This window comes from Danaus plexippus (genome assembly GCF_018135715.1).
Source record: "Danaus plexippus chromosome 18 unlocalized genomic scaffold, MEX_DaPlex mxdp_20, whole genome shotgun sequence".
Classification (NCBI taxonomy): domain Eukaryota; kingdom Metazoa; phylum Arthropoda; class Insecta; order Lepidoptera; family Nymphalidae; genus Danaus; species Danaus plexippus.
In genome coordinates, this window is record NW_026869853.1 from 1922221 (window position 1) to 1943791 (window position 21571).

At 42.0% G+C, this 21571-nt stretch overlaps 1 protein-coding gene across 1 annotated transcript; it reads left to right on the forward strand.

Annotated features, from left to right (window-relative positions):
• The first annotated feature begins 1494 nt into the window (after positions 1-1494).
• On the forward strand, positions 1495-21402 carry LOC116772910 (uncharacterized). The gene is made up of 2 exons (XM_032665217.2): positions 1495-1664; positions 17380-21402. Exons 1-2 carry the CDS (start codon positions 1641-1643, stop codon positions 18130-18132), a joined length of 777 nt encoding a protein of 258 aa, XP_032521108.2. The 5' UTR covers positions 1495-1640; the 3' UTR covers positions 18133-21402.
• Positions 21403-21571: the final 169 nt, after the last annotated feature.

Sequence of the window (21571 nt, forward strand, 5' to 3'; positions counted from 1 at the left end):
AATTATAATTTTGTATAGGTACCTATTCATCAATGTACTATTAGAGTTATGCTATTGACTTCTTTTTCACTTCTCTCTCTCTCTATATACATATATATAGTTGTCAAATACTCTATTGCTTTTGATGGTAAACCTTATTCACAATGATAAGAGGCTGTGTACCTATTTTGTAATATGGTTTTTCTTATACTTAAAAATATAATTTAAAGGCGAGGACGAATGTTATAGATTGTAGGTATTTTAAGATATTTCTGTTTCAGTTAAGTTGGCGTATAATTCGGTAAATTTTCATATTAATATAGCCGCGTTCAGTGCGTTTTATATGTAATGCTATCTTACAGTGAGTTATGAAGTTTACAAACAAATTTATCGCATTATTTACTTGGTAATTCGTAACGTCAAACTCGCTCTGTCATGCCGATAACTCCACACGTGGTTAATGTGAAAGAACTGCTAATGCTTAAGGTTTTTTAATGTCGTCAATTAACGAGTAATGTTTCGTTCGAAATTAGCGCCATATGATTTTTCCTCTTTGTTGTATGATTGGACAATATTATCGATCTGCGTGCGGCACATTGCTGCGGCGCGGGACGTACGCTTCGACGGCATGTGAACCCAACAAGACATGGAACGCGACTAATGATCTATCATGAAGTGGTTTGTTTTGTAAAATTCGCTTGTACTAAGTACTGTGAGGGAGTCGTCGGTAGCCATGCAAGTGGCGCGATCTCGTGAGAGATGACGGAACGGATATTTCTTAGGACTATGATAACAAACGTTTTCAAACGATGAGTCGTATACATTGATGGGTTCTGTTCTCAGCGCTGTGTCGTTTGTGTGGTGGAAAAGCCGCAATGTATAACGTTCATAACGATTATAACTTTTAGTCGAGAAAAACTAGTGATTTCGTTTCCCAGGGCCGAAGAGCTAGTTCGGCCTCGCGGCCCTCACTGCCGGAACGCAAATCGTTGAAATCAAAACTTTCACGCTACGAGTCGCTACGAAGTTTTGTTGCTACGAACTTCCTGCTACGTAGCGGTGCGCCCTACACTCGAAACTTTGTTTGGAAAGCTTTTTTATCTGTCACATTCCGTTATCAGCGCGATGAAAACATAACATAAACTATAAACGTCCGTGACATAGAACTGTTTAATAACATAGTTCATGATATCACTGCACGGAGACGATCATACATATACGATATCTTAATGAAATATACTAGTTCCAATTTACTCGTCTATCTGATATTAAACATTTAGCACATATTTTTTTTATATCTACTATGTATAAAAAATATTAGCTGGAATAAATGATAAGTAAATTGTTATGATGTATGAGAGTAGGTGGTGATTACCAGGCAGCAGGCAGCAGGCAGCAGGCACCAGCAGCAGAGACCAGGTAAACGGATCCCGTACCAGAGTAGTTCCACTTGCAGGTGGAGGGTCGTCCGCCGCTGGTCCGCCTCTAGTCCGCCTCTAGTCGGCCGCTTCACACTCGCACACTACACACTACACAGTACAGTGTTCAGTGTTCAGTCTGCGCTCGACCGCCGCACGCGAAGCACGCGTCAGTGACGCTCCTTACTCTGACAGTTGTCGTGATCGTGTTATGTTCTCGTATCGGAACTATGGTGTATCCCCATGAAAATGTGGAGTGATTTCCAGGTAAGATACTTAATCATATACCACCTTTGTGTCATTTAGTTATTAGTTTTATTATTTGTATTCAGATTCTCCTTTTTTTTCTTTTTTTACTTTGTTGTATCGAAACGGGTAGGAATTTAATAAAGTTTTGTCTTTAGATGACATCTGATTGCTGAATATTTTGATTTTAATTATCTGTGTTTGTTGTTATTTTATTGTGCAATAGTTTTCGTTTTGAAAATTTGTAGATAATGTCATTTCAGTGTCGTATGTTAAAATTTCAGTTTAGAATGTCAGTGTAACTTTTAAACTTTTATTTCAAAACTATCTCTTAGTACATTATCGTTGGATGGACATTCATACTGTCTTGATAAGTTGTGAAGGAAAATATGTATGTAACATATTCTCGGAGTTTTTCCACTGACTTGCTTGTAACATTTAGAGAATTCTTTGTCATTTTTAGTTATTTCTTTTACAACGGAGAAAGTTAAAGATCGTGGTTAAAAAACTTAGAAGCACAACCGCTCGGATGTATGCAGTCGAATTGTTTAACATTAATTGTATCGTAATTAATAACGAATGATAACAAGTAATTGTTTTTGTTTGTGCGAGCGCGCCTTTTTTCGAATCTGACATCTCGGCGCGTTTCCACCGACCTGTCAAACGTCATGTGATAGATAGAAGGGCGCATTCTGTTAAGTTTTAAATCAAATCGCTGTATTCACGATAAATGCGCGCTGGAGGCGAGCGAGAACTCCTCACAGAATACGTGTGTATATGTCTGTCCCGCTCTAACATATAGCAGCTGTCTCTGTCTGGGGACGGGTGTTTTTGTATCGGAGCGGGTTTTTTGTCGGTGGCAAGGCTGCCGGCGCCGCTCGCTCGCTGCCTCGGCCCGACATTAATTACCGCCGAGTTGGCTCGTCGCTAGCAGACCGAGCCAGCCCGCGCGGACGCACTTTACTTTCTATAGCGATACGCCTTATTTACGTCTCACAAATTATATTTCAGTTTTACCGTATTGTATACGCTATTTAGGTTGTTTATTTTTTTTTAGATTACTTGAATTAAATACATTTATTACATAGAATGAAATGGAAATGATGATTGATGGTCAAGCATAATTCTTTGGTGAAGTATAATTCTGTGGATACCAGGTTATTCCGACGAGCGTTGCGAGGGTTCTGTCTCCAAGGCAACAACTGGGCCGCCCCGCCCAGACATACCTATAACCTATTTCTGAAATGTTATTCTGAACTAGTGTTTTTTGAACAATAAATTTAGTAAAATTATTATTTATAATCTGTATAAAAAATTCATATATTAGAAGACAAAAAAAGTAAAAATAATTATATTCTTAAAGAATCCGTTTTAATAAAGTTTGCGATATTGAGAGTTCAACGTTTTGCCTTGATAATGCGGAATTGAAAATGATTGTAGGAAAAAAATATGTATACTACGGATTTTGAACAACTATTTATTTGAGATACTATAACAAAATACATTGAAGATGCTGTATACATTTCTTAATGAAGTCGGAGAAACTTTTATAGGAGAACAAAACTTTTGAAGACTTAGGCCTAGCGAGGTGGGGTAAGGGTGCACTCTGGAATGCGACTTGTTGAGTTGCAGTCACGTGCATCCGCCCTAGCCGACGACTTAAACTATTCTCCCACACCCTACAGTCATACGAATAAGGCTCAAAATAGATCGTTAATTTAGACCGTTTGACTTAATATCTCAGGCGGCGATATGACACCACAGCGGCTAGCATAAGTTGGTCTCTTACTTAAGGGAATTTATTTCCAACAGGAGAATAAAATAATAACTCACGAAAACTGGTGTTTTTTGTGCGGTTGTAGAAAACATTTAATACTTATTAATATTCAGAGTTCTATGAGAGATCTTATGTCATTGCTATTTGATACCAAAACATTGTTAATTTTATAAGTCCTAAGTCCGAACCGGTCATTAACATATTAGAGTGATACACATGCAGACATTCACACAGTACAACGAGCTCACTATTACCATATCCGCGGCCGTCTAGACGATACGTACGACAGTAATTATAAAGTAAACAATAACGTAATACGAGTAACGTATAAATTATATCCGGTAAACGAGCCATCTCGCGATGCGGAAATTATCGTCAACAATTAATCACACGTCACAGAACAGCACGTGCTCTGGACAAATGATTGTCTGATGGAACGCATCCTAAGACACGCATAATGAGTTATGCAAACAACGTGTTATGTAAAACTATGAATAAAGCCGGCTTGTTTTGACATGGACGTTTAAAGACGATTATGACGCTATTGTGAGACGCTTTGAACTTGTCAGGAGTTATATAGGGCATCGACACTACACATCAATGGACTTAAAATACACCTGTTCACAAAAAATATAGTATTCATATCAACTGACAGGTGTTGTGGATCGGATGGGGGGTGACGTTTTATTTGATTTGTGTACAGTTACGATCGTGTTCTGTAAGGGAGACTGTCGTCGTAAACCTTCGAAGGATTTTATTGTAGTTAATGTAGAAATGTGTCCTGTCCCGCTTTTACTGATAACGTTGACCCAATTACATACCTACAATATGATACAGATGTCAATGAACTGTTCTGGTGTTCTTATGTAAACACGCCCGGCCCGCCAGGCCCGCCAGGCCCGCCCCAGACGCGACGCCGCCAATAATTTATGTAAATTCACGTCATCGTACAAGAGTGATGGTTTTTTTATTGCCATTTTCTTATTTTGACGGTCAAGTTCAACGCGGGGGGAAAGTTTAACAACTATCATAAATCTTTTAATGTTATTTACGTAGGACCGTTTCCGTACGCCAGTTCTCGATCAACACGCCCGACGTCTCGATATAGGTTAACTTTAGAGGCTCCCAAATATAAATTTATTTTAGTGAAATATATAAAAAAACAATCGTTCTTCATATTAAACGGAGCGCTTTTACCGTGAAATCCATATATACGTTCTAACAGCACTCAGCGTTCATTACACGGTCGCAAATAATAAAAAAAGTTACAAACGAATGTTCATAGACACATTAAATGCGATACGTTTGTAAACAAAACACTGTTTTGATTAATATTTTACTACAGACGCGGGACGAGGCAGCGTAAAACATTGTTTAGGTATAATTATTAGATAATAGCTTCATTAATACAAACACAAATTCATTTTGTATTTAGTGCGAGCGTGAATGTTATCGTACGTCACCGGCTGATATCTGAATGGTATCAAACGTCACTTGGTGATCGCCGGCTCATAAATACACCGGTGACGTATTGGTGGTCGATGGTCGCTGGTCAGTGGTGGGCCGGAAGCATCAATCCAGTCTATACTGGCACGTGCGGACTGTATGCTAACCCGTTTAATTATGTAACAATGTTTTGACATCCGACAGTAACGACACATTGAGCGCGGCCATTAAGTGTATCAATGAACTTGAGCGGTTCGATGTTGTTACGCAGCTATCGTTTGAGTGAGATTAATGCATGCGGATTATGGCACGCGATACATTACAATATACGTTCGGTTTCATTCATGACTTGAGATAATGACGCGCTCTATACGTACGAACAGTCGACTTCGACCGTCTTCACATCGATTTAAACGTTACACTTGTAACACGCGCCTCACTGCCCGATAATAGTTTATTGTTTTTATAGATTTATTACTGTGTTTATCGAGTTCAAACTATTGATATGCGATTAGGAGACAGACGACCTTGCTGGGTAAAAAAAATTATTCTTCACCATTGACCTTTAAGATTTTAGAATGTCGATGAACGCAATGATTGTGGATAAGTATTTATATATCATTAGTTACAGCGAGCTCTGGAAGGACCGTAAATAATATTTGTTGTTGTACTGTCACATGTGACATATGTGTCACCTTGTAGAAATAATTCAACATAAACTACGAGCTTGAGAAGACGTAGGGGTGAAGGGAGTACGTCTTCACTCATTGACGGTTGAAGCGAGCCGCGACACTTTCACTGCTCCGTTATTGCACTTACTACGCGCCTACTGCACCCGCCGGGGGGCGACGGATGCATACATCCCTCGCCCCACACCCCTCGCACCCCCCACACCGAGCACCCCTCACCCACTCATCACACAGGGCCGCCGAACGCAAGGGTGACTCCAGCACAAGAATAGAACGTCCCCGAGTTACTTTAATAATTCTAATTTTTATTATATTCATTTAGTCTCCTTTGTGTGAACATTCCCAGGATCGGAACTATACTTCCGTGTGTTGTACCACATGATTTATGTTTTGGGAATCTGGAAACTATTCAAGTGGAGTTAGTATTTGAAATTAACTAAGGAATATGACAATCAAATCTCACCCGACAAAACTATTTGGTGAACTCAATGTAAAAACAATTTATTACAAAGATTTTTCGGAAGTTTAACAAACTAAGTTGGAAGTAGGTTCAGTGACGTACAATACCGGATGTTAGTAGTGAAACGATTGCAACATGCGGCCGATCTATCAACGACCGCGTCTCGGTCTAGACGGCCGAAGTGGGACAATGTCAACCGTTAGGGCCTGCCATTATTTGCGTGACCGTGTGTAGGAACGCTCCCGAGTGACAAGTGCCGCGGCTCGTCACTCAAGTTTGTAAACACCGCCGACGGCCCACACAGCCTCAACTTACGCACCATTTAAAACACTAGATAGAGGCATCTCACTAATTCAGTATTGTAACTGTACGTGACTTGTAATTGATCGTTACGAGTGTCGCGAGCGCCCCGCCCTTGTAATTGATAGCCGATAGCTAGCCGACATTGAACCCGCCGGCTACTGCAAATATATCTACTGCGGACTTCCGGAGTCCCGGTGACGTAGACGTGTGACGTACTCTGACGTAACGCGACCATATTCTTTCTGTTTACACTATAAACCATATTTACATTGTTATTGCATCACGAGGTCGTCGTCTTATCTTTTATTGCTTTTCGTTTTTACGCGTTCGTATCGAGATACTGTTCCGTTGTTCCGTTGTTCTGTTGTTATTGTTTATGATGTGTGATATAATATTATAATATAATAGATTTAAATCGCTTTCTGTTACGTGAAGACGGTCGAGGATTTGTTTGTGTGGACGTCATCAATAATTGATAAATTGATTTCATTAAAGATAATAACTTAAAGGAATTCGTTTCTGGGCCTTTATAGGATTGTTGTTAGTCATTCGAGTGGAAGGCTCTAGGGACTAATCTTCTAAGTGCGCAGCCTTCACCAGCCCGGGCGCGGGTGGGGTTCATTAAAAATTCATTCTTATATAGCAGCGACGTCGTAATCAGCCGCAGAGGGGGCCCGGCTACGAAATGTTCTCCTCTTCATATTATTTAGTATACAGCCCATACATAAAGTTCATGTTATAATATAAGTGTTAAATATTATTAGTTATTAAATACATTTTTATATGCTTTCATAGATTCAACATCATGACATTCCTATGATCCTTACAATTTTAATGTTTCAAATTAACCCTAATATTAAATATAGTATGATACTATAAATACATTTTTATATAATTGGATAATTACAGTAATGTAGTGTACGAGTGTGTGGGTTTGAACACAATTCTGGGTTGGGGAGATCCTCCTCTTCCACCCAACCTCTACCATTTGTACATAAGAATTGTCGAACACAACTCGACATCACAAACTTGTATCATTATTTTCTAGCTATGGTTAACTATATCATTGTTTTATTAACATTTTCATAACAACGTCATCTAGTATTTGATACCGTACGGTGTGTTTTCTTCATTAATCAAAAATATATTTATATGGTAGGGGATGATCGCGGTCTATACACCGGGGGCGAACACCCCCGACCCCCTTCTAATCTTTTTTCGTTCTCCCATCAAGCCTGTGACGTCACCTCGGATATTAAATACAAAAAAAATAAGCTTAAAGCGCAGAAATTCTCGTGAAAACTAAAGATTTGAGACAAAAGTTGTTGAAAGTTTTAAGCCGTGTATAGGATATATGAATAACGGGAAACAGAAACGGGTTCTTGGCGGGTGAAATATTTTGATGCACGCACTCGATCAGCTGTCTCAAGACCAATATCTATTTGTAATCAGTTCTCGCTTTGTATCATTTTCGATTGATAACTGTATCGGAACAAAATCATTACATATACTCTTATTGACTCTATTTTAAGTGTCGCTTCATTATTTTTAACTAATGGAAGGAAGGCAAAATAGTATGTGTGTTTTTGTGTTCTTAATTTAAACGGATTTCGATTATTCTCCTTGCGATCGATAGCTTGTTTCATAGTTCACATGATGAAGCGAACTGTTATAAGGAAAGTATTTTTTCGAGCTCTCCAACAACGACAAGTTACTATACATTACATCAAAATCTTAACAGTTTTATAAATTCTTTGCATTCCTTGTTTTTTTAAGTCAGTCTTCTGTTCCTTAAACCATAATTTAGCAATGTTTTGAGTGTTATATAAAATCAACATTAATAGTATAAATTAATATCACATATATATATATCTTAACACACAACGATACGACATTCGGTATACGACTTGTCGTCTAGCAGATTAACCTTCAAACGTTTTAAAATTCTTGTATATCTATATAACGCAAAGAATGAGAACCCGCATTCTATAACGAGTCCATATTGTAAGCAATTAATTGGTCCCTTCTTTACTACTGGCAAGTTGTTAACTCGCAACAGCTAACTCTCCAAGTCTTACATAAAATATTTTTTTCTGTTGGGAAAGAGAACGTGCCGAGAGTGTGGCCGGTCGGACATTATTTCTCATGCAGCGTTTCGCAATGCGCGGGCGCAGCCGTGAAGAAATAGCGTCAGTATCAGCGACGTTGTCACACTGACACGTGTGCGTGTGTGCGTGCGGGCGTATGTGTGCGTGACGTCGAATACTTTCACCATACTTTCGTCGCTGCGCTAAAAAAAACTGCTATTAGACGTCTTTTAATACATGCGATGCAACTTGCATCTATGAGTCGTGTTGTATACGACTTGTGATCAATGTGTGGATGAATAATAATGAGGATTGCTTTGTATTATCAATTCTGACAGCGCGATATCGAATAGGTTCTGTTTGAATAATCTATTCTGTCTGTTCGTTAATATATAATTGAAGTACAGTCTATTACAATACCGGCCGTGACTGCATGCACTAATTTTATATTCTTTCAACATCGACCCGCCTTATTCCTCCAAAACGCGATACAAGTAAAGTCCATTCGCTTCTATGGCGCCTGTCTAATTAAGCTCTGTCATAGACTCTGCGAAGGCTCTATTACGAGCCGACTCCGAACTTAGAGCGGACTATAACACATTTGATATTCAACTGAAGTGAGGGATCAGGGGAGAGTGGATCCTATGCGGGGGTAGTAAGGTCGATATTGTAAGGGTGGAGTTTAATTTCGCTCAGTGTGACAATTACGGCGATGCGGCCCGCCCTCGCGCCGCCGCAATCGATAGGCCTAGCGCGGGGTTGGACGAGATAGGGGTGAGGCGGGAGGGGAGCTCTGCGGCGGCGGGGAAGGAGGAGGTCATTACTTACGCAAAGCAATGGCATGAGCACTTGCTACAGCATTGTCAATCAGATCAGCTCCTCGACCGGTCCCTCTGATCCAAACAGACCGTACTATTGATTTTTCCATCAACGATAATCGGAGTCGCTCCTAAACGAACGTAACTGAAAATTTTAATACAAAAGTTACAATGAGCTCTAACAAAGCTCGGCAACTTTTTAAGGGTACGGCTTAACGAATTGGCAATGGGTTAAGGGTGTATAACTGAATTCGGGGTTGCTCTTTGTGTGCCCCCTCGAGAATAGTCCCTTTAAAACTCGGAAAGAGACGTTACTAGCGTGATAATACACACGTATTATATAACGTAGATTCTTAAATTATAAACTAGAAATAGAACACAAATTCCTTAAGGTCCAACTGATTGAGAGAAATAATGCGATGGTTCCAGTCTAGCGACAATGTCATTCGACTAAGCCGAGTTCATGAAAAAGCGTCGCGTCAGTTTGAGCTTGAGATAAGTTTACGCGGGAAAAGTCATTCCCGCGCTTTGTTACCAACGAGTTTTCTCAGGGGTGGGGGTAGTATATAACAGCCTCCACCCCAGTCGAGAGGAACATTATGTATTAGGATCGGATGAGCTCAGTTCTCAGCGCTGGCGTTCGTGGGTACACGTCTAAGAGCTTACAAATTCTCATTATGCTTTGAGCAACTAAAATGTTCAAAAATGTTCTGTTTACAGCCAAAATTATAATTATCTTCAGTATCAAATTAATAAAAAAGATTATATTATTGATAAAATTATGAGTCATTTCCAGTAAATATAAATACATACTTTATTAGAATTCATAGACAGTAGACATTCCCAAATTTATTTTCGTCTGTTTTGAGTACCTAAAATATTGTAAAATATTATTACATATAATTAAGACTCAAGATATATAAACGAATATAAAATATAAATTATAATAAAACATTAAAATAAAGCAATTGATGTCTGTGTCTCAACTATCAGCTGTTATCATTTCTTATCATGACTCAAGGTGACGGTACCTGTAATGTAAATCGCCATTACGAATAAATGCCACAGATTATATATATGTAATACACTTTTAGTATAGTATCAAATAAAATACTTGTCCGAAACTACATATTAAAATCATCAAACCTCATTCTAAGTAAATAAATTGATTAATTATTTTCCGCGATTATATAATTAATTAGTTTTTCTGTGCAATTTGTTATGCTACAGATTATAAGTCACACTTAAGATATATTAACATCAAAAACACATTAAATGAATCACACAACACAGCCCTTATCGTCCACAACTGACATTGATCTCTATAACACATCTAATCTGAGATATCATTTTCAATTCGCGGAGTGTAAAAACGCGCCAGTAATGTACATCAGCGAAGGCCACGTGCTCGGTTGACGTTAACAAAGTTTTCCGTTGCGGAGAAAACTTTGTGACATGTGAGTAGTAGATACTTACAATATGTGCCCCTCCCTGACACAAGAACCCCACACCCCTCGCATCCGCCGAGGTGACTCAGCGGCGCCCTCGCACGACGTCGCCCCGTCTGCCCCCATACAAAATTTATACCGACCCTCTTCCCAAGAATATTAGAACCCCAACCTGACGAATTCGACGTCTACTGCTCGGGGATAAAATCCATTTTACCGCGCAGCCAGACGGTGAGACAAAGGAGCGCTAGCAATTCCGCCAAAAACAAACCCTAACTCCTGAGGGATATAGTTTGTAATTTATGGTGCGAGTTGAGTCACGTGCTGCAAAACGCTGTGATGACATCGCTGGCTTGGACGTCGCATAACTCCAGTTGAAATGTTGCTTTCTATTCTTCAGAATAACCTCGGATTTAAATTTTATAATAACGCTTAAAACAAAATATATATTAAAGAAATGTAGCATATATATGTACATTGTACATATATTTTATATAATAAGATAAGTTAATAAATAAAAAATCGATAGAACTGATATGTGAGTGCGAGCAATGCTGGAGTTAGTTCCATTCCTGTAGCACGATGTTCCTTGTCTCGAGAGCGTATGCTCTCACATCTCCTTAAATCGTCCTTCGCCACAGCCCCCTTAATTCTCCCAGCCTGCCGCTGTAGGGTGGTCTCTCTTGTTAAGCGGAGTATCTCCCCCTTATTTATGCCCGACTCGTGGTGGCGGGCGGAGGGCGAAGCCCGGGGGCGCTCTATCGACGTTCATTCGTATCTATGTACTGGTGAATTAAGAGCGAGTCGGCTTTCATTTTACTTTAAAGCTTCCACGCTCGTGTGCTCGCTCTCCTTTCAGCCAAATGACTACGTCGTCGCAAAATTCGATTTTAACCCCCGGCGATACGGTCGCGAACTCCGACCAAGTTTTATTCGCCTTCAGTGTTTTATAACTTCAGAGGGGTGATAAGGAGGGAGGGTTTTGTGAGTGGAAGGACTTTTTTTTTGACGTACGTTTTTTATGTTTTATTCGTTTAGGGTTCGCTAAGATAACGATGTCATGCTGAGGGTGAAAAGTGCGCTTCGAGGGATATATTCAGGAGCTGGTGCATACGAATGCAATAAAAAAAATGTGCTTGCAATCTTTCAGATGTATTTTGTACCATCCACTCAAGTATACGTAGCTAATTTTTATAAACTAGTCTTGGTTCGATTCAGCGTCCCAGAGACTAACTGTATATACATCCATTATATTATATTGTTTGTACCGTTGAACGGGTACAGTGGGTGGTTAAGTGTACGCACAGCGTCTTCAGAGAAAGTGAAATTTAGCACAAGTTCGAGAAATACAACTGTACGCGTCCACCCACCCTTTGAGGAGTCGTCTTCGAGGGGTGGTTGTCGGCAAACTCGGCTTATAACAATTAAGTTTATTCGCTTTCCCGTTTTCTACTTTGTCTAAGTGAGGAACATTTGGGATGTGCTTATACTTCCACTCACCTTAGATTTGAAATGTTTTTTTTTTTGTTTTCACATCGGACACGAAAAGAAACTTAAATGCACCTATGATTTGATGTATAATCTTTGATGAAAAATCAAGCGAGTAAGTACTCTACGGTTGAACGACCTTTGTTAAGGTGTCGCTTTCGGGCAGGTTATTTAGTGCGGGGTGTTCGGTTGGCGGGTGGTAGGTGGCGGGGCGGTCGGCCGGGTCGCCGGGCAACGCAACTGGGTCACTCCGGGCCACCACCGCCCACCAATTATATACACGCTCGTTACCGGACACGCGTTTTTCAATCACATCCATATTTAATTGGGCATCACGGCTGGAATATGTATAGTCCCGTTTCATTGGAAACTTTATTTAAATTGCTGTGTCACCTTTCAAAATTATCACAACGTTATGTTATAAATATTGGCAAACATTTAATAGTTAATTAATAACGAATTTATTATAAATATGCCCTGTGTCAGGAATCAGGATCGTGGTGCTAGCGATTATTGTTAGTGACTTTGGTATAGAGAAATTAGGCAAAGGCGGGTAGTAAGTCTTGGGGAACTCCTTACAAGACATAAAGCCCTAACTTGTTGCATGGATGCACCGCGGAGGGTGCGGGTGGTTGGGCTGCGCGGTCGCGGGGGTTCGCGCGGCAGGGGCCGGGGGAGGGGAGGGTCGTCTTCATAGTGAATGAGCGCGAGATGTCGTGGCCGGCGAGTATGGAGATGCCGCCATTGATAACCGTGACCTCGCCCTTATCGTGGACCCACGTCGATCATTCGCATGTATACTGTACATGTCGCATATTTTGTGTCGATCACCTGTTAGTGTCACACGCACTACGAGTTTGTACTAAGCATTACGATGCAATCGAGTCATATTCAAAGAAATATTGCCTTCATCTTCCCTTTTAATGTAAAAAAACGAAGTATATTCTCTAGAGGTCCTTCTAACGATTGCCTTATGATGTAGTGGAATATATTAAATCCCGTGAAGCGACCTACATTTGCGCGATAACAGTACTAGAGTGACGGTTACAATGTACTCACAATACACTACAAAGCGATAAAAAGCCGAGATGGCCGCATAAAGTGCAACCTTGACATTGGCCGGTTGGAAGTCCTCAAATCGATCGTCTCTATCTAAACAAAAGCATCTCTGGTTACCGACAATAATAGTGTCGGGACGATGAATGAACACATTAGCCGAGGCGCGGGCGGCGTCATTACGTGCCCCCATTAATCACTGCAACAATCGGCCGATATCTCGCTATTTACAAACGCGGGAGCACGTGTATCGCGTACTACGAACCACGCCGAGTGTATTGACCCATTTAGATAGCTCGACCTTCGCGCGGCCATTGTGAGCGAAAAACATAAAAATAAGTTTTATTGCGGTCGCATTACGCGTCGGCCCGTCCGTCACAACGCCACAACGCCTCTCCGAACGACAGCTGATCGCTACGTGACATTTTTATTTTATTCTCTCCCTTCCGGGGCCGGGGCTTCTCGGCGGTACGTGCCAGTGACGTCATCACCCGCGTGCCAGTGACGTCATTATCTGCCCGCCGTCTGATTTATTGTCTTAAAGATCACAGCGAACTCCGACCGCTGGATTGGAGTGATTTATGCATCAGGCGCGCACTTCATCTTGTAACGTCACTGTTAAAAGATGAACGCGGCCGTCTCGATTCAGTCTAGTTTGATATCTGAATTAAATGGGCTCCTTCATACTTCATCATAGTTTTATTTAAATTTCTTATTTTCTTACACATTAGTTATGAGTAACTCAAAACATTTCCTAACAGTATGAACCTTAGTGGATGTTTTTTCTGACAACATCGCTGTACGTTTCGCTCGGACTGTATATACGGGTATATATATAATGAAACGTGTGTCAAGTGGTAGATCCACATTCCTCATTCACCGCTGTTAAAGGAAGTTTAAGTGCTCACAAAAACTCCAATTTTCCCTTTCAATGCATCAAGTGTTAAGACGTGCATCACAACAAACAGGGCCACGTTACGTCGACTGTAAACAATGCGTTTCGGGAATTCCCTTGCTTTTTATGCGGGAACACATTCCTTAGGGATACCGTTTGTTTGTTTAAATGGCATTCATTTTTTTAACGTCACCTTGAAAATTCGTCCGTAACTCACGTGACAGACACACATTCATATAAGCTTGAACAAACGTTCAATGCATATATATTAATATATATTATACGTTATACTTCTACTCTAAAAATCATACATAGATGCTTATATAAAATAATGGGATAATACGTTTTTTTTTTTAATTTAAATAATAGTTTATTTAAACATAATTTAATTCCACCTGCAAACATGTGCAATTGATGATAATCAATATAAATAATATAAGAGATTATTTGTAAACGGTACAGTGGTGATATAAAAAGCTCTGTGAAGTCGAAGCTGCGCCAGCTAAGAGAACAGGATGTCGGACTGGTTGACGCACACAGGCGTACGCGCACACACATTCACATACACACAGGCCATGCACGCACACATCGACCAACGGCCTCGCCAGTCGCCGCTCACGGAAATGTGCGTGCCAGAGACTGCCTTGGCGCTCTCCGAATAAACCCAAAATATATTCTCGCTAAGGAAAGAACGAAAATCAAATACTAGAATAAGCAGACTCTGATGATGAATAAAAAGAAATAATTTAAGGTTATAGAATATAGTCGATATGAACAAAAATAATTGATTAACGTTCAAACAATGAACATAACGGTGTGAGAGGGCCGGGCTGGTATCTAATCTCCGATCACCGATCACCTGTAAACGAGAGCCAGCTCCATGAATGGAACCCTGTACCCCATCACGTGCGTCTTACACCGGGAGGAATGTTAATCGCAAATCGGTCATTCAATGGACTACAATTCGATATCGCAAATTAACTCTTCACGCTTTAGAAGCTCATGAATGAACAACAAAAAATACTACATAAGGCATTCGTAGTCGTTTTTATATTGTACTATTAAAAATACATCGAACAGGCTTCGAAGTTTCTATACTGCCACGCGAGCGTAATATTTTTTCATATAAAGAAACTCTCGCAATACAACTCGAATAAAAGTACCTATATAATAAATATGTTCTTTATAATGATAAATTGAATTTGCATTTTCTCTTTCTGTAGCTTCATAATGAAGAGCGGTGCCGGTCGCTCTCTGCCCCATTTTATAGTTAACTATAACATAGCGTTCGTCGAAGCGTAGGTTGCTGTAGCGTTAGATACACTCGGACGGCCGCTACGCGATGTTATTATACTCTACAGCTGTGTGCGTTCGTTCACGTGCACCTCACACACACAGACGCAGCTCCGTGCTCCCCCCTCCGCCCTCCTGCCGTCAGCCCCTCAGTCGACCCGGTCTCCCCGCTGCCCCGCGCTTCACCCCCGCGCAGACCCTCGCTCGCTCGACAACGATATGGCTTAGCGCGTTGTGAGGCAATGCCGTGCCGCCATCTATTCGCTTTTTCCAATGCCATAGAAAGTTCGTTCGACTCGCCAGTCGCCCCACCGATCGAACTTTTCTGCCTTCTGACCCCTACATCGTCGCTTGCTTCGACACCCTCGTTTTACACTCTCATGATATGCTCGGTACACTTCTGGATCTCTTTCATATGTCGAAGTATTCTCATCCGCTCCCGGCATGCTTATAAAATACCTAATAGTCATTCGGCGTCGGTGATAAAATGAACGTCGGACGTTTCCCAGTTTCGAGCGAACAGAACGAGCGACGCGACGCGCATCAGAAAAAGAACTTTACGACAAGATTAGAAAGAGCGTTCGGAGCGGCAACGTCGCACGGCCACGTTCCAAGCTGCGGAGCGGCAACGCGAAGCGGCAACGTCATATACTAAATTTATTTTCATGAGCGCCAGCGCTGGCGACGGCACCGCTATATTGAATACTATCAGAATTCTCTTCCATAAACACGCTCCGTGTTTCTCTGCGGCGAGCACACGGGCAACCTCAAAAACGTTTGAAATGTATCAGCGAAGGGTTCGCCACGCGCTGTGTTCGTTCGCAGCGAACAATGGATGTCGGAACGGTTCATTTTCCTCGCAGCGATAAACGGGTGACGCAAAATGATTATTTGCAGCGTTGCGATGAGTGTCCGCGCTGACTCAAGCCGCGTCGCCCTCTGTTTGTGAGCTCGATTCTCATTGCACACTATCTTTAACGACGAATGCAACGTCTTGAAATATTTCCACCGGTCCTATGTGGCCATTTGGACTTATAATAAGTATGATAGGAATGGCCTACATTCTTTAAGAGTTAGTTAAGATATTCTAATATTTACTGTACTCATATGACTATACATGTTGAATGTAAAGGAGCTCAGTAGAGTTGTTTATAATCGTGTGCCGCCTAATTGTGACGGCAGGTGCAGTGGCATCTGCTACGGTCTAGTTGATCTTTTTTTCAAGTGAAGTCCCGTTGGATTACCTTCGCAAAAGGCAGTATTTTCTCACCCCCATGTTTGACCGCGCGATGTTTAACAATCATATTAGTAAAGGGCTGGCATCTGAAACGTTATGGAGTGCCAGCTGTTATTAAGAAAAAACATCAGCATTATTCTCGATAAATATAACTCCGTAATATTTTAAGAAAAACAGAAGATAATTTGCTATATTTTTTCCTTCTTCAGTGTTTCAGCACTCAACCCCAAAATTTCCTTCGAGAAACTTTTGTTAATTGACGACGTTACAATCTTTTGTATTTCATACAATTCCTGTGAAGAATGCGAACATATTGTAGGGGCAAATCCCACAGTCGTGTTTGGGATCACGGTCTCTTTACCTGGCCCGTTCAGTGTGGGGTGGCTCCCCGGGTGCATATTGTGTCCAAAAAAAGAAGGGTCTCACAAAGCGGATCGGGCTCAGGTATCTGGCATTTTTAAAACCGTATCTTTATATTATCTGAGGGCGCCAATTTTGTTCTTCTTATTCCTATTCTTCCGTCCTAACATGAGACATGTTCATGTGGTGTTCTTCAGTAGTTCGTTACACGGTCTCCGATAAAACTGTCTCTCGATGACAATCCTTTTGAAGTATATTATACCAATTACTTTTGTCGTACAAATGTTACAAAAGGTTTTTTCAGCTTGTTTCTTGTAGAATATTTAAAATTTAAGTTTTCCGTGCAAAATATATTAACATATGAAATTTTGTGTTGCAGGGCTCGGGCGGCGGGTGCGGCGCCAAACGGCGCGCCGGCTCCCCGTGCGAGGCCGGCGGTAAAGTCGCGCGCTGGGAGGACTCCATAGCTCGGCTGGAGGCGGTGGCCGCGGGCGCGGGCGGCGGAGAGTGCTGGCGGGCCGAGGACGAGGAGAGGCGAGCCTGTCGCCGGAGGTGGTGCGGCGGCTGGTGCGGGGCTCACGACACCATTCGCGCGGAGAACGGCAAGTCCTACCTCGAATTGGGGGGAGCCGCCGCCCGCGCTTGCTGCGACGGCCGCGCCGCCGGCCGCTGCGCCTCCAGGCGCTGCTACCGCGAAAGACGACTCAAGATGATGAACCTGTGCGCGCTCAAGCTTGCGCGCTTCCGCCAGACCGCGGACCCCTCGCTGCGGCGATCCGTGCTGGTCTGCAACACGCTCAGGGGCATCGAAAGGGAGATGGAGCGCGAGAGCGCCGAAGAGACGCCCGCGCCCCCGGAGGCCAGCGGGCCGACGCTCGGATTCGGCGGGGCCGCGAGGTGCGAGCTGCTGGGTGCCAGGGATCCCGCCGCGGGTCGAGCTACGCCCTTTCCCGCGCCACCCGCGCCCGACCGGGACTCCGGGTACGGCGACGAGGAGCAGCGCACCATCGACTGGGGCTCGGTGCTGAGCCTGTCGTCCCGTTCGGCGCTCGATCCCCCGGAGGACGCGTGGCCGGACGACTGGGGCTGGAGCGAGGACAGCTTCGTGCGGTTGCTGGTGCCCACGAGTTAGTGGTCGGCGCGCGGGCAGGACGCGCCCGCGCCGCACTAAGCGCCTGTGATAGCGGGCCGGGGAGGCTCGCGGGCCGCGCCAGCTGAGGCCGGCCGCGCGGTCGGCGAGGGGCTCCGTCCGCGCCGCCCGCGCCTCTCATCTAGTCGGCGCCACGCCGCCACAGTCACTAGTTAGTGTTATGTGATTATTACTGGGAAGGTGCTAGCTTCGGACGACACGCGGGACTTGATCGCGAGCCGAGTTATTTTTGATAGTTTTTTTTTCTTTAAGTGGACGATGACGGAGAGTGGAGTGACTTAGCCGAAGACCTTGTCGCCGTTCGTATGGAGACTCGTGTTTAAAAATTTTGTTGAAATTATTGTGTAATTGATTAATTAAATATATGCTATATTTATTACGTTGAGAGAGAGAGAGTTGTGGGGATTTAAAATTATTTCTGTCTTGATATTTTCTATCTGATGTATTATCTATGACGGGGCGTGACTGCTGGTGGGTTGTATAAAGTCTAAGCTGTAATCCACTGCCGAGGGCCGGGGCCGGTGCCGGGGCCGGTGCTCGTCGGTGTCATCTTCATAGTCTTCACTGTGTCAGTTTTTTCGTCGCTCGGTTTTCATTGAATTCCTTCGACCGTAGGATCACGTCTCTGACATGGACTCGCGACCTTCGTCAGACTAGTGTGGACAGGTGCCGAATGGTAGCAGCCTTGTAGTGTTAGGTTGCTTTAGCAGAGATTATTTCGTTTTAATTGTACTTACACGAATGCTGAACTTCATCGGCAGCTTCAGGCGCTGAACGTGGTGTCAATTAACCAGCCTTATCGCCACGCAATACGGAATTCATATCGAATCGTCGTCTTGCGTTCTTCAACTCACATTCAGACGCGATTCAGGTTATCGTGTACACGAAGTTTCGAGACACTTCACCGACGGAATTGTTAGACAACCCGACCCGACGACCGCCATCCGAGACGCCCCATGGAAACGTAAAATTAAATGCAATAGATCGTTTATTAAATATATGGAAATATATAATTTTTAAATGTATTCTCTACTAACAGTTAAATGCAGTTCCTAATATGTAATGTGTTATATTATTAAGGTATTAAACATTATTTCATCTATGTCATTTTAATTTTGGTGACTCGTCGGATGGCCGTCGTTGCTCGGAGTCCTGTGGAACACGCTCGATGTTATAGCGTATAAGTTAAATCCTTATTTGGATAGATCCGCGTAGAATGCAATGTGATTTGATACATCGGAATAATTTGCTGTCATTCCAATAGCGCACACAACCCGCCCTCTCCAGGGGAGGTGTGAAACCCGGTGACGTCATCGATGGATGCGATGACGTCACTCGTCAACGTTAGGACCCCGCTGGCGATGTCGGGTTGGTTATTCCGCGCGAAATGGGACCCCAAGACTCCAATTACTATCGGTGCTTGTAATTACTCGGCCTTTTCGGGCACGCGGACATTGCGGACAAAATTAACCGATTTGCTAGACGAGCTTAAAGGTTCTGTGCTATCGACATCGAATGTTTAGAATACGTGTGGATCGATTGTTTTTGTGCGTGACGATCACCGACGTAGAGGAGGCCGGAGGTCCCAGGAACGCGGCACGGAGACTGCATGGACCAAACATACCTACCCAGCACGACTTTTAATAGGTTAAAGTACAAATTTCAATAAAAATAAGTGCTCCGGCGCATGTTTGTCCACCGTTGTCAATTACTCAAATATATGAATTGTGATTCGGTAGCTAATGAGATAAAAAGAAACGATGTTCTTTAATGTAGTGTAAATATTATATACTGAGTTGGGCATTACGGCGCGGTGGCCGCTCCGAGCGCGGCGTTGTACATACAGTTTGTAACATTATAGTTATATTGATCGGCGGGCGCTAGCTCTGCCGCGCGGCGTCGCCCGTTCCCGTCTCTAATTAACGACATCTGTTCTGTCCAATACACTCGTACAGATATACAAGTAACATAATTCATTTTTTTTATATATGATAGGATGTCACAAAACGTTGCCAGTACATTTCTTGAGGATGCCTAGTTAGTTATAATGGATGGGTTTTAAACTCTCTAGTAAGTGGTGCACTGGACGATGGTTCAGTTCAGGACTCTCCTTGTTTCCGAACGGATTTCTTTGCATACTCACCTATCTAGATGTATTTTGTTTCGGTTTCTTGAACTTGTCCGTATGGTTGGTTGTGATGGTTTACTTAAGTAAGTTAGCGAAATATGGGTAAATGATTCTATTTGAAGTTAATATACTTAACACGTTTGTACTAAAACTAGCCTACATCTTTATATACGTGTTGCGGAGCGCCCGCGGTCGAGCATTTTTTATTGAAATGTACTTAAAAGTTAATTAATTAGACGTGACTACAATTAAGATTTTTGTTTTAAGTTAAAATTACCTTGACTGTACCAATTAGAATAATGAAACGCCGGCGCTCGCAACACATATATGATATACTATATGCTTGCAATTATGTACAAAATGACAGATATAAATAAATGATAATAAAAAAAAAACATTTTTCTACATTACATAATCTATCCATTGCATTAAATGTTTTTTCTTGAAATACCTATGTATGTGAAGAAAATTGTAAATTTATATATATGTATCGTGCTCAATATGGGACAGTCGGTGCGAATTCTGATGTTTGTCTGTCAAATTTTAAAATGATGTACAAATAAGGGGGTATTTAGTGTTGTGAGGGCAGCAATAATAGTGAGCGGCACATCGCCCGTGACGTCACACCGCCCGTGACGTCACAAGCTGCGGACGCTTCATAGAAGGGCCTCGGCGACATACGTAAACTTATAAACATTTCTAAGTGTAATTTTCTTAGTGTCTTCATTGCCATTGGTTACCAAAAAAACGACAGGATGTTTTTTTATTTGTTTGTTTGTTTGTTATTAAACTTTCTTGTATATTAATTATAGAAGAAAATACTCCCGTTCTAGAAAAGAATTGTAAAAAAAAAAACAATTTTGAATAAAACTGTGTCATACATCGAATAGTTATTTATGCGTTCCTCATGTTAAGAGCTGTTCAAGATTGTTTCTCGTATGTTCTAATGTAAGATATACTGTAATATAATTATTGTTTAAGATGTTGTGTCGAAAATAACAAGAACAGGAATAATTTTTGTGAAACAATGGCACAAAGAATTAACATACATATTATATATATTATAGAAACAGGAATGTGTCTATAAGAGCAATTTTTATAATAAATATTTACTGTTGATGAAACCAGTGACTTTCATTTAAACTCGCAATCACACCCGCGGCTTCGGAACGTACGTACGTACGTACGCTCGGAAATTATCTGCGAGCGTAAGTAACGTCGTTGTTTAAAGAATAACACAAAGAGTCAATTAAAATGGTATTCCATATCAAAATACTAACATTTTGATTTACG